General features: G+C 45.9%; 1 protein-coding gene across 3 annotated transcripts in view; it reads left to right on the plus strand.

Moving 5' to 3' along the window:
* TEAD1 (TEA domain transcription factor 1) overlaps positions 1-12,187 on the plus strand; it is a 159,237-nt gene that overhangs the window by 108,594 nt on the left and 38,456 nt on the right. For 2 of the 3 annotated variants that reach the window (XM_077179480.1, XM_077179481.1), the window contains 3 exons: positions 5,223-5,287; positions 8,095-8,157; positions 8,246-8,308. In XM_077179480.1, the coding sequence (XP_077035595.1) occupies positions 5,223-5,287; positions 8,095-8,157; positions 8,246-8,308 (191 nt within the window). The remainder of the gene's footprint in view (positions 1-5,222; positions 5,288-8,094; positions 8,158-8,245; positions 8,309-12,187) is intronic. The other variant, XM_077179482.1, reaches the window with a different exon arrangement.

Genomic DNA, 12,187 nt, shown 5'->3' on the forward strand with positions numbered 1-12,187 from the left:
AAGCCTGGCTGAACAAAATGCTGCCCGCCTGGGAAGCGGCGCCCAGCCCAGCCCTGTGCCCGCCACTTAAACACCTGCCCATAATATTTTTAAAAGCTTAAATTAGATTTGCCTATAACGTTTAAATAGAGGATGCCTTACTTAGAGGTTTAAACTGCTTAGCCAGTTGTTGACTCGCAGAACTCTTTTATCTACAAGAGGCTTTTTGTTAGCCCGTTTAGCCGTGAGGCGCCTTTGGGAAGCGGCGCTGCCGAATTTGAGGCGAGGTCTCCCAAAGCCGGATGTTCCACCAGCAAAACAGAGTGGAAAAGTGCTGGGGCTGAGCACCACGAAGAGCAGCTTTCCCCCACAGGCTGGGAGCTCTCTCCCAAGGGCCCCGTACCCACTTTCTGGTGGGGAGAGAGTTCAAAGCAGCACATCCCTGCTGACGGTGTCCATGCCTGGGCTGGGATCTGCATCCAGCTCCTGCTCAGTAGCCAGACAAAGAGCTGGGTGCTGCTCCCAGGAGAGCACTCACAGCTGCTTCCTCATGGAGAAAAAGTCCCACCAGTTCTCCAAATCTAGCCCCCAGGCAGCACTGTGCGTTCAGCAGGCCAAGCAGAAGTGGAGTTGACCAAAACTGGCTGAACAAACCTGTGTTATGGTGTAAACATGGCTGTGAGAATGATTTGAGAGATGAAATTGTGCAGGTCTGTTCCCAGACTTCTCAGTCAGGATGGGAGATAACTGTTCTGAGCCACAGTCTTGTCGAATTTGAAGAGATTAATACTGTTTCATTATCTGAAAAAAGTAGGCTTTTCTACTTGGTTGTAACTTGAATTATGTGGCTGAGTATGAAAACTTTTTAAAATTAGCTGTGCATTTTCAAGTTGCTAGCTGGCTTTATTTCCCACACTTGCCTATTTTTATCCCAACTGGATAGTGCCTATGACTGGGAGCTGGGAGGGCAGAGGTTTAATTTGTGTCATTAATGTTCTGAATGAAGACGCCCACCGGCCTCACGGCTGCTCAGGGACATGATGCACCAGCTCCCTGCCCTGTTGCCTGGCTTTGAGCACTGATGCTCAGACAGGAGGGACACAGGAAAGGGACACAGCGTGGCCAGGAGCATGCCCACAGCTGTGCAGGTGCTGGTCGAGCTGCCTGTGATGCTCTGGTGCTGGTGCTCTTTCTGGCCCATGAAAGGGATGCCAGTTCTGCCTTCCTCAGTCAGGGGTGGATTTTCACCTTTAGGGCCTCACTGGTGCTGGGTGAGGGGGGACAAACACACCATTGGCACCAAGGGCAAAGCCAGGAGCCTGACACAGACCTTTGTGGGGGCTGATGCTTGCCTGCTTTGGGCTGTTCTTGGAGACAGTGTTGGTGGGGGAGGCTCCCTGCACAAGGGCCCTCTGTTAGAGCAACAACTGCCTCCCCCGGGCAGAGCAGTGGGAGGGGAGCTGCCCCACTCTGCAGCTGCTCCTGCTTGTTCAGAGCAAGAGGAGCAGAAGTGTCAGCTCCCTACTGCCTGGGAGGTGTCCAGGATCTCCACACCCTCCCCTGCTGAGGGTGCTCAGGGATGGGGCAGTGGAGTGGGAAGGTGGAGGGAGCCTGTGTGCCGAGGCTTGGCTGGAGCAGGGCTGCCCTGGGGACTCGGCTGCGCCCTTGGAGGGGCCACGGTGGAGCTTTGAGAGCTTTGGTGTCCACAAAGCCTCACAGGATTTTAGCATCTGCACTGTTTGCTAGCTGAACTCGCTTTTTACTCCATGCCATGATTAAAGAAGATGTTCCTTTGCACAAAATGCCTCTTCCACAGCATCAGTCCAGGGAGAATTATAGTTTGCAATGCACTGATGTCACAGAAGGATATGACAGATAAAGCCTGAATTAACGGGGAAAAAAGCAAACCCAAACAGCAGCCTATGTAAAATTTTTGTTGTGGTCCTCTCTTGATCTTTTCAAGATCCTTGGAAAAGATTCCTGTGCTGTGAAGATGTTTTATCTAACCAGGCACCTCCCCATGCCTCTCTTTGATACCTGAACCAAAACATTCAAAATAGGAGACTGTCACAGCAAATGACAGGAAAAAAGAGCTGAAAATTTACAGTTCATAAATCTGACCTCTTCTCTTCTGCCAGGCAATTTCCCAGATCTATATGATAAGGAGACAGAGGGAGGGTGTGTATGGAATGTATTTCTGCAGCTGAGCTCTTCTAGAGAAAACAGATCTATTTATTAGTAAGCATTTTTCACCCTAAGGTTTCTAATGGCCAGTTAAAGAAGTTCCATGAGCCTCATTTTGTTTCAGACTCTTCTCATTCCCAAGAACAGGAAAGGGTGATTTTAGGATGATTAAGCTTTCCTTTCTTTAAAATCCTCTTTGGACTTCAGTTGATCTGGAGATAAGATCATTTCTGTCCCTATCTGTCAGAGTTGGTAAAGAAGAGCACCAGTGTTAGGTAGATAACATTAAGGTTGTAAACTTTTAGCTGGGGCCATCTATCTTGTTTATATCAGGCAGTGCTTCTGTTTGTGTTTATGGCTTTTGGTAGCCCAAGAAGGAATTTGTGTCTTTTCAGATTGCTGTGGCCAGGGAGAAGGTATTTAGTGAGCCTTCAGTATCTCCTGCTCTGGCTAAACCTGATGCTTGTGTCTTTGCTGTGTTGAAAACACGATGGTATGGAAAACATGGCTTGGGCTTTTACCTCTGCCACTTTCTATGGCTCCTGGTGGAGCTCCTCCTCCCTGCAAGTTGAGGCAAATTATTCCACCCTGTTGAGTCTTCTGGAGTTAGGCTCTGGGTAGCCTTCAGCTTAAGGGAAGCAGGCACTTGCCAAAGCTGCAGTCTTGTTAGTCATAGCCCTGGCCAGCCAGACAATGGCTACAGAAATGCCCTGTGAGTATTTCATGGGTGGGCTGGGGCTCAACCAGAGACAGCACTCAAATAATACAGTCTAGACTTTCAGTGCTTGGTGTTTTTAATAAGGATGCTTTTCTTGTCATATGGCTGCCTGGGAGCCTGAGCTTTCCTTTAAAAGTAGCTTTTAGCTCTCTTGTCTGGGAGGAGAGCTGTGAAACCTCAGCTGTGGCCAGGGATTGCATAGGGCTGCCTTAATGGGCACAGGGTGGCTGGAGTGACCTGTGCTGTGCCCAGGTATTTGAAACATCTGCAGCACAGGCAGAAGGACAAGAGACGGCATTGCATCCTTTACATGACCTTATAGCATCACTGACCTGGCACAGTCACCTGCTGCTGATCAGAACAGCCTGACAATATTGCTGCAGCAAAAAGAGCCCACTCTGGGTATTAATGTGTGCACATACTTAAACATGTGCAAAGCAGGTACTTTCTGGAGGGGGGGCATTCCCCGATTAAATCAAAATGTGCATTTAGAAATAGGAAAATGTCCATATCACCTATCACAGTGGTGATTGCAGGAATGTGGTGATCTCTGCATCTCAGCCGGCTGCAGAGCCTCCTTGCAGGCTTCTGTTTGGGTTATGGGAAAGAGCACGAGACCAGGGAGATACAGAGGTGGAGCATGCCCTGGTTTCACCCCATGAACACAAAGGCACATGCTCACTTCAAATGGCAAGTATTTAGTGAGCACAACAGGCTGCAGAACTCGTGTTCAGCCTAAAGACAAGGCCTTTGCATGAAATTAGGTAACTACCTGCTCGTCTGTTTGCATACGGAAATCCCTCATTTGTGTGCAGAAATGTGGCTGCTTTGTGTAACTGTTTGCTCACGCAAAATTTACCTCTTGAAGTTTGTCCTGAGGAGACCTGCTGGAGAGCTCCAAACCAGTGGCATGTTGTGGGAAACGTGGCACACAGGCCAGACCAAAACAAAAACGCAGCTCTGCTCTGAGTTGGTATTTCATGTTCTGGTACCCATTTAGCAAACATGAAAGAGGCAGGAACCATGAGGCATTTGATACAATAAGGCTTACAGGGGGAGACAGAAGAAAAAGTCTAGTTTGACTAAATGTGTTCAATCTTTCAGTCGACAAAATACATTTCAAACATATTCAGGCTACTTCAAGATGTCCCTGTCTCTCCCCCACAACATTAAAGCTGTAAGGGTTTGAAGCCCTGGCTGATAAAATAATTTTCTGCATTCCCCAGCTATGTACTCATCCACTTCAAAATAGCTTGGTAGGTGACAAGTTATTTTCTTAACCTCCCCATTTTCAGCTCACTGTTAATTCAGTTTTCTCATTTTCTACACACAGGCTGCTTTTCCCCTGTGCTGAATGCAAATAGCTCTGTAACTTAGAAGTTGTTGAACAAGTATATTTAAGTTATTGCAACCCATAGAGAGGAAACATAATATGCAGTGAAAATAAACAGGACACCACATAAAACTCATGTTATCTTCGATGTCAGCAATACTTGGGAAGGAAATTATTTGGATAGAAAATGTTAGTTTGCATTAGGTAGCATAATGTGTGACTGAAGAAGAGTCAAATAGCCATTTTAGATACTTGGAAGTATTTCACATTTCCAAGAGAAACAGAGCTCTGAATAACAAACCACTGTGTTTATGGGCCCTGCTCCCACAGGGGCATCAGCACTGCAGGGCAGCCACTCTTGTGAGTTATTGATTGACAATCTGCTGGACTGGGACAGTGATTTCCATCTCTGGAGGAGGCTTTCTGGCAGGAAGGACTGGTTTTGCTGTCCTCCTTGCAGAGTTAAAACTTGGAGAGGAGCTGGCACATCTGGGTGATTATTAACCCTTAGGTTAGGCTCAGGTAGCACACGACCTTCTCAAGAGCAGCCTCTCCTCCCCTCAGGGCTCCAGGGGGACAAAAAACACCTGGAGGAGCCCAGACCTTGTGTCAGCCCCAGGGTGGGAGTTCTCCAGTGAGGGATCATGCTGGGCACTGCTGCTGGCCAAGGAGGTGCCTCTCTGCCTGTAAAGGGCTGCAGGGCTTGGGTGGGCAGACACTGAACTCGTGGTGCTCTGCACAGGTCCTGTGGCACGGGGAAAGATGGAAGAGAAATACTGGTACACAATGAGAAATACTGGCAAATGCAAGGGAGAGAAGGGAGATGGAAGGAGGAGATGGGAGAGAAATACTGGTGAACAATGAGAAATACTGGGAGATTGTTTGCACAGAAAAGTGGAGTACATGTAAGATAACAAACCTGATGTGCATGGAGCTCGTGTGTTCAAATGTGGTTTTTGATGGCTGTGATGCTGCTTGTCCCTTACCATGAATTTCTCTTTGTTTCAGGTAGGAATGAATTGATAGCCAGATACATCAAACTTAGGACAGGGAAGACACGGACCAGGAAGCAGGTAAAATAACCCAGTGGGGAAGTATGCATGTCAATGAATGACAAAACCTGGCATTTTTGGCTGCAGTGGCTGTCTGTGCTTCAGCTCTGATGGGATGATGTATTGACTTCACTATTCAGATTAAACACATGCTGTTTAGAGAATATTTAACACTTTGGGGTTTATGTTGTGGTGGTGTGAGGATTCATATTATATTAATCTGTCGGTAAATGAAGCTATTATCCCCCCATATTTTATAAAAAAATTCAAAAGTTGAAGCAAAACCATAAAGTATTGTGCCTTATTTCTCTATGTAATATTATAATATAATTATTATTTTGAGATGATAAATAATGGAACTTAAAAGTTAAGAGAATTTGGCTGTACAATAGAGATTATGATTCTTGGATATGAGAGGTAACCATATAAAAATGAACTAATCGTAATCATGCTCTCAGGTTATGGCCTGTAGTTGCCATAAAATAAATAAACAAAATAATAATTAAAATAATTTTAAAATAATTTAAAATATAAAATAATAAAAAATAAATAATTAAAAATAAATAATTAAAAATATAAAATAATAATAAAATAAATAATTTTAAAATTTCCCCTAAGAGCCTTCAGGTTCCTGGTCTTTGACCATGGTAAGATTTCATTCATGTAAGAATCTGAATAAACCTTAAAACTCCCTTAAGTTTGTTTTACATGATTACCACATAGCCATTAATTTATCTCCTATTACTAAGTCCTTTAATTCATAGTATTCACAGCAATCAGCAGCCTTGCAGAAAGCACAGTTTGTGTGCAGTTTGTGCAGTGGTTACTGCAGAGTTTAAAACCACTCCACACATGGCAGAGGTCCCTTGGCTTTAGGGTCAGGTGTGAGATTCCCCTCGTGGCCCTGCAGGTGTGTGCCAGGGGGCGGGCAGGGGCTGGCCCATGGCACGCTGTGCATGTCCTGCAGGGCAGAGGGAGGTGGCACTGGGTCACACAGAGCTGCCAGCACTCGGGTTTGAAGCACTTTGGGTGCTGCTTTGCCCTGGGTGGTGTCCCTTGTCAGCCGGGAGGAAAGCACGTGTGCAAGGGATGGAAAAAAGCATCAGAAAGGAGGAGAACTGCAGCACGTGGAAAGGGAGCAAACCAAAGACTGGCACAGAAACCACAAACTAAAGGCAGAGTCCCCACTTCTGCTCTGCCTTGCCCGTGCAAGCTCCAGGAGCTGGAAGTTATGCTGGGATCATAAAGTTGCCTCAGGAGTCAAAATGCAGAGCTTGGGGTTAGATCCTTGGCCAGCATGTACCAAGAAAGCAGGAGGGCTGTGATGTGTGCAATGTCTGCCTCCATGCTTGTACATCCCTCTGTAGTGAGGCATAAATCACTTTAAACTGCTTACAAAAGTTGGTTTGTGGCTGCTCTGGAGTTTTAACCGAGTGATTAAATGCTAACGATTGTTCTTCTTGTATAACCTTCAACACCACTAATATTCCACTGAAAGCAAAACAAATGAACCTGTGTGAAAACTCAGTCTAGTAGGTGTTTGACTGCAAAATTGCTCAGTAAGCAGCAGTATAACTCTGAATTGCTGCAAACTGGTTCCTGAGCTGCTTCTCGAAGGTGGCCTTCGGGGACTGTGCTCATTGATGCATCATGGTTTGCTTCCCTACTAAAATGCAGGCTTTTTGGTACTACTGTCACAGAACAGTCTTACAGAGGAGGAAATCATTGTTTCTCCTTTTCTTTTGCTTTGTTCTTTCCCAGACAGGAATTGTAACTAATGTAGGAAAAATGTGCACCACCTTATATGGTATGTCTGGAGTCAGACAAGAATCAGAGATTTCCCTTTAGTGGTTTTTGCCATCACTTCAGGTTTTAAACCTTCACACAGAAGGATGAAGGATGCTGAGTGCTACCAAGTGTTGCTGGGCAGCATCATTAAACCCTCAGCAGCAGCAGCATGGATTATGTCCCTGGGTAAAGAGGAATGCGAATTTGGGCCCAGACCCTTCACAGCACAGGCAGCAGCATCTGACCAGTAACTGGTGTAGGGTAGGACTGGGTTTGCACAAATTTCTCAGCAACACAGCCCTGGGCCAGGCCTGGGCATCACTCAAGCTGATGTCAAGTTGCTGGTCCCCAGTTACACAAATGTTTTGTGGGCAGACTTGATGCTGAGATTACCAAGGAAACCAGCAGGGGTTCAGGGACCTGTGTTGTGCCAGTGTTTTATCATTTGTGCCAGAATTTAAAGCATTTCAGTGGACTCAAAATGCAGCCCGAATCTCCTCACTGGAGCTGCAGAGCACAATAAATAATGGATAAAATTTCTTGGTGCCAAGTTACATCTCAAGCCTAGTGGCAAATGGTCAGAGTGGGCTTCTGCATCCCCAGCAGATGGGGTGGAAATCCTTTGGGCTCCCCACATGAGAGCTCAGGGCCTGGGCATGGATGGGATCGGTACCAAAGCACGCGGGCTGCGTCCAGCTGTGAACTGTGTCTTCTATCTTGTAGCTGAATGCACAACCTGGTGGGTTACACTTCTTTTTTTCCTTTCTCTTTTTTTTTTTTTTTATTTCCTTAATCAAGTCACTGCAGTGACTTGACCTGTATTGTTAAGCCTTGGTGCTAAGAGCTTGGTATCTGGCTGGGAATGTGGTATCTTTAACAGCAGAGCTTACTGAAGGTGCAAATAACTTCCTCCCCTCAGAAAAGTTTCTTTTTTTTATTTTTTTTTTTAAGAAAAAAAATAGACATTTAAAATTTGATTTGCTTTTTGTTTTTCTTTTGTTTGTTGTTTTTTTTCCCCCCTATAAACCTGAACAATGTAGGTGTCTAGTCACATACAGGTCTTAGCAAGAAAGAAAGTTCGAGAAATTCAAGCCGCCATTAAGGTACGTTTGGCTTGCCCAGTTGTAGGGGGCTTTTCATCTCCATGGTTACAGGCTTTTCCTTTGTTTCCTCCCTTCCCCTACCCTGCAGGTGTCTAGTCACATTCAGGTTCTTGCCAGAAGGAAATCTCGTGATTTTCATTCCAAGCTGAAGGTATGCGCTTTTCTGCTTTTGGGCTTGTGGTTGCTATGCCTGTCCCTCCCTCCTCCCCGCGGTGATGGGCGAGCTGGGGCTGCTGTGCCGTAACCTCCTTCTCCTGCATGTGGGAGCTCTCTGCCTCTCTTTGTGTTTAACCCCCGGGTTCTGCACTAGCATCCACATTAAAAACGTTGTTTTAACACTGTCCAAATGCCGAGTGAACTCCTCTTTGTAACAGCTCAGCACCTAAACCTCATTTTTAACCCCTTAGTCCATTTTTTTGTTTTGCTTTTTAACGGTCCTAGCAGTGTATTTAAGTACACAGGAGTTTTGCATAGTTGTGTAGATGCTTTTTAGCTTTTTTTTTTTGCTTTTTCCAGAGGAGTAATTGGGGTAATTGTTTTCCATTCCCAAATGTTTTTTGTCCGTGCTTCTGAACTGATATCAGGAATACTTAAACCAGATCATTTATTCCAAGTGCCAGAGAGCACAGCTTATCCAGATTGCTCTATGGTGTTTCTAGACTACAAACTAGTATCACCTCAAGTTACACACTATTTACAAGATTCCCTGAAATTTAATTTTTTTTAAAGTAAATTATTGACATGTAATCTTTGGAAAGCCTCAGTCAGTCCTGTTCAGGGAATATTAAGTATGTTTGCTTAATCTGACATGATGAATTGTACATGTCCCCATTTTCTCTGCCTTCCATAAAATATATTCTAAGGCTGAAAAGAACCTCTTGGAAATGCTTAATAGGGGTTTCTTGGATTGCTTGTTTTTTCAAGTTTTTCAGCAGAGATCTTGAGATTTTTTGGGATTTTCTTCCCACACCATTTAAAAGTGGAAGAGGGAGTTTTGCAGTTTTTTCACTGTCGATTTTTTAAAATAAGAACCGAAGGAACTTGTAAATCTCTTACTTGCCTCCTTTTTTTTTTTTTTTTTCCTCCTTTTAGTGTGAGTGGATTTTTTTTTCTTCACCCAGATATGAGAACAAATCACGTTTTTGTTCTAGCTGGAAAGCAAAACGTTTCGGGCAGTGCTTTCCCGGCCCTGAGCAGTGAGCACTGCGGATGCTCACCCCCATCCTGGAACTGCAGAATAGGAATAACAGCCTGCCTTTGTAACAGGCCTCCCTGACAGAAGCACTGGGTTTTTCATGGGCAGCATGCTGGCAAGCTTGTCTGGCTGTTGGTGGCTGGCTTTTTAGCTGCACTGGCTGAGCAGTTGGGGTTCGTAAAGAACGACTAAGACAACTTAAACGTACTGCTTCTTAACCCAGGGTGCAATAATACAGAGATATGTAGCATTTTAAGCTCAAATTGTCAAGCCTTGATGCCTAAAATTAAGTATCTAAGTAGGTGGCCCTACTTTCAGAGGTGCTCAGCACCAGCAGCTCCTGGAGTTTTAGAGGACTGGTGAGAGCTCAGGGCTGCAAAAATCAGGAAGCCCACATAGGTACCAAATACAGGCCTAGGAGTCAAACACAATTATTGGATTTGCTGCTCTAAAATGTTTCCATTTCTGAATGCCCAAAATACCTTAAAATGTGAAGACACTTACAAAGCATTAAAAAACATTTTAAAGTACTGCACCTGCTGTACTTTTATTGAAGCTTTCCAAAGAACAGAGAGGTAGCCAACTCTTAAGCATATTTCATCTAGTCTAGATGGCATTTTCAGTAAATAGACATCTGGGAGGAATTTTCATTTTAAGCAGTCGCCTGAAGAAGAGAAGATCTGTTTGGACAAGAAGATATTTTGTAAGGGCTTCATACCTGGTTGCCCTTTTCCCACCTGCCCATGGGCTGCAGCTCCCCCGGTGCTGAGTGGAAAGTGGAGCAGCTGCTGTGTCACTGCTGGGAACTGATGGCCTCAGGAAGATGCCCAGCTCTGCAGGGCCATTTGCTTCACCTCTCTGCCACACCACGGTGGGGACAGACTGCACACAGGTGACGGAGCTTTGCTGGCCCCTGTCCCTGCTGACACAAGCCCCTCCAGGCCTCCCCCAGTGGGGCTGGCTGGCCCGTGGGTGCGGAGCTGCCTGTCCTAGCTGAGTGTCCATGCTGCCCCTGGGATGAGCTCCCTCAGAGCCCTGAACCTCCCCAGCTACTCCTGCACAGCCCCAGCTCAGCTGAGGAGTGCCCAGCAAGGGTGAAGGAGCCAGGCCCTCCCCACCTCCCTCTTCTCAGCCTTGCCAGTGTTGGTCCCAGTGAACAGGAGCCATGGCATGACCCCTGTCCCCCTGCACTGGTCCCTCCTGGAGAAGGGACAGCCTCCCACAGGCCTTGTCCTCCCACATGGAAGAGGTGAAACTTTGATGTAGAAGGTGCCATAAGGGAGCTGCCTTAGGAAGAAGAAAGCTCTCGTTCCTCTTGCCTCATGCAATTGCTCCCTGGAGGTGGCAGAAGGTGCTGGTTTTGAACCTGAGATGGAACTTCACTTTTTCAGACATTTTGTTAGTGCTACTGCCCCTTTTGCTCACTATTTCTGTGTTGAACCATCTGTAAGGCCCACTGTCACTCAGAATCACCTGGAATCATGGACTATTTAGGTTTGAAAGGCACCTCTGGAGATCATTTAGCCCAACTTCCCCCTGCCAAAGCAGTTTGCAGAGGACTTCAAAAGCTGCCTGAGAAGGACATCACTGGTGCAAAAGGAAGACAAGGTGAACACATTCCAGCACATCTGAGTGGTCATCGCTTCAACAGGGAGCAATTTTGGCAGCAGCCTGAAGAGCCCCATCAACGTCCTTGGAAAGATGATGGGCTCTTGCTGTCCTGGAGTGAGTGCTTGTATTCTGCATTCCCTGGTGAAGGGGTGACCAAGGAGAAGATTAAATGCACAGTTTTTGGCACAGTTTTTTTTTAATGCAAGCATGTACTGACAGGACAAGGAGGAATGGCTTCAAACTGAAAGAGAATAGGTTTAGACTAGATATTAGGAGAAAATATTACTGTGAGGGTGGTGAGGCTCTGGAAGAGGTTGCCCAGAGAAGCTGTGGGTGCCTCAGCCCTGGCAGTCTTCAAGGCCAGGCTGGATGGTGCTTTAAGCCACCTGGTCTAGTGGGAGGTGACCTTTTAAAAAAGTCCCACTAGCAGTGGGCTTGGAACTAGATGGTTTTTCAGGTCCCTTCTAACCCAAACTATTCTATAATCCTATGCTTCCCACCCAGGCCAACTCACCCTTTTAGCAGTGAGCTGCCACTTGTAAATTCTACGATTGGTGGCATCCAGGGAAGCAGTTACTACTTAAAAAAAAAAAAAAATCCCCTATGGATCTGGTGTCAACTTTCTTTTGAGATGTGTCTGATCCAACCTGTCCCACTGGCCCCTGCTCCTGTCCTCTCAGTTTGACAGTGTTTATACAAATAACCCTTTTTCCCCAAGTAGCTGCTGAGTTTATTCTGTACCAAGAGATCTTACTGTCCTGCCTGGGTCTGCTCTTGGAGAGGAGAGGACTCAGGCAAATCTTCTTGTGTTAATCTTCTGCAAAAATCCACAAGGATGGAAGGATCTCAGAGCTATCTGCACACATGGCATTGGAAGCTGTCCTAAGAGGCAGCAATCTCACCTGCATGCCATAAACTCTGCTTGGTCCAGCAAAGTCCCTTTTCTTCAATGAGAAGTGCCTGCAATCACTGAGCATGGATGGAAGGATGGAAGGATGGATCCTTAGCCTGCAAGGAAGTGAAGTTTCACCCATAAATGCTATTGCTGCCTTTCAAGACCACCAGTAAAGAATGTCCCCCCAGCCCTTCCAGGGATGTCACACATTTTAATTCTCTTTGCAGCAGGAAAATACACCTATTTTAGCGATTTTAATCCTAATATACTTGATGTCATTAGAATCTTCCTGAGGTCAGAGTAATTAAATCTCATGAAAACGGGAAGAG

This window comes from Agelaius phoeniceus, chromosome 6 (assembly GCF_051311805.1).
Source record: "Agelaius phoeniceus isolate bAgePho1 chromosome 6, bAgePho1.hap1, whole genome shotgun sequence".
NCBI classification, from domain to species: Eukaryota; Metazoa; Chordata; class Aves; order Passeriformes; family Icteridae; genus Agelaius; species Agelaius phoeniceus.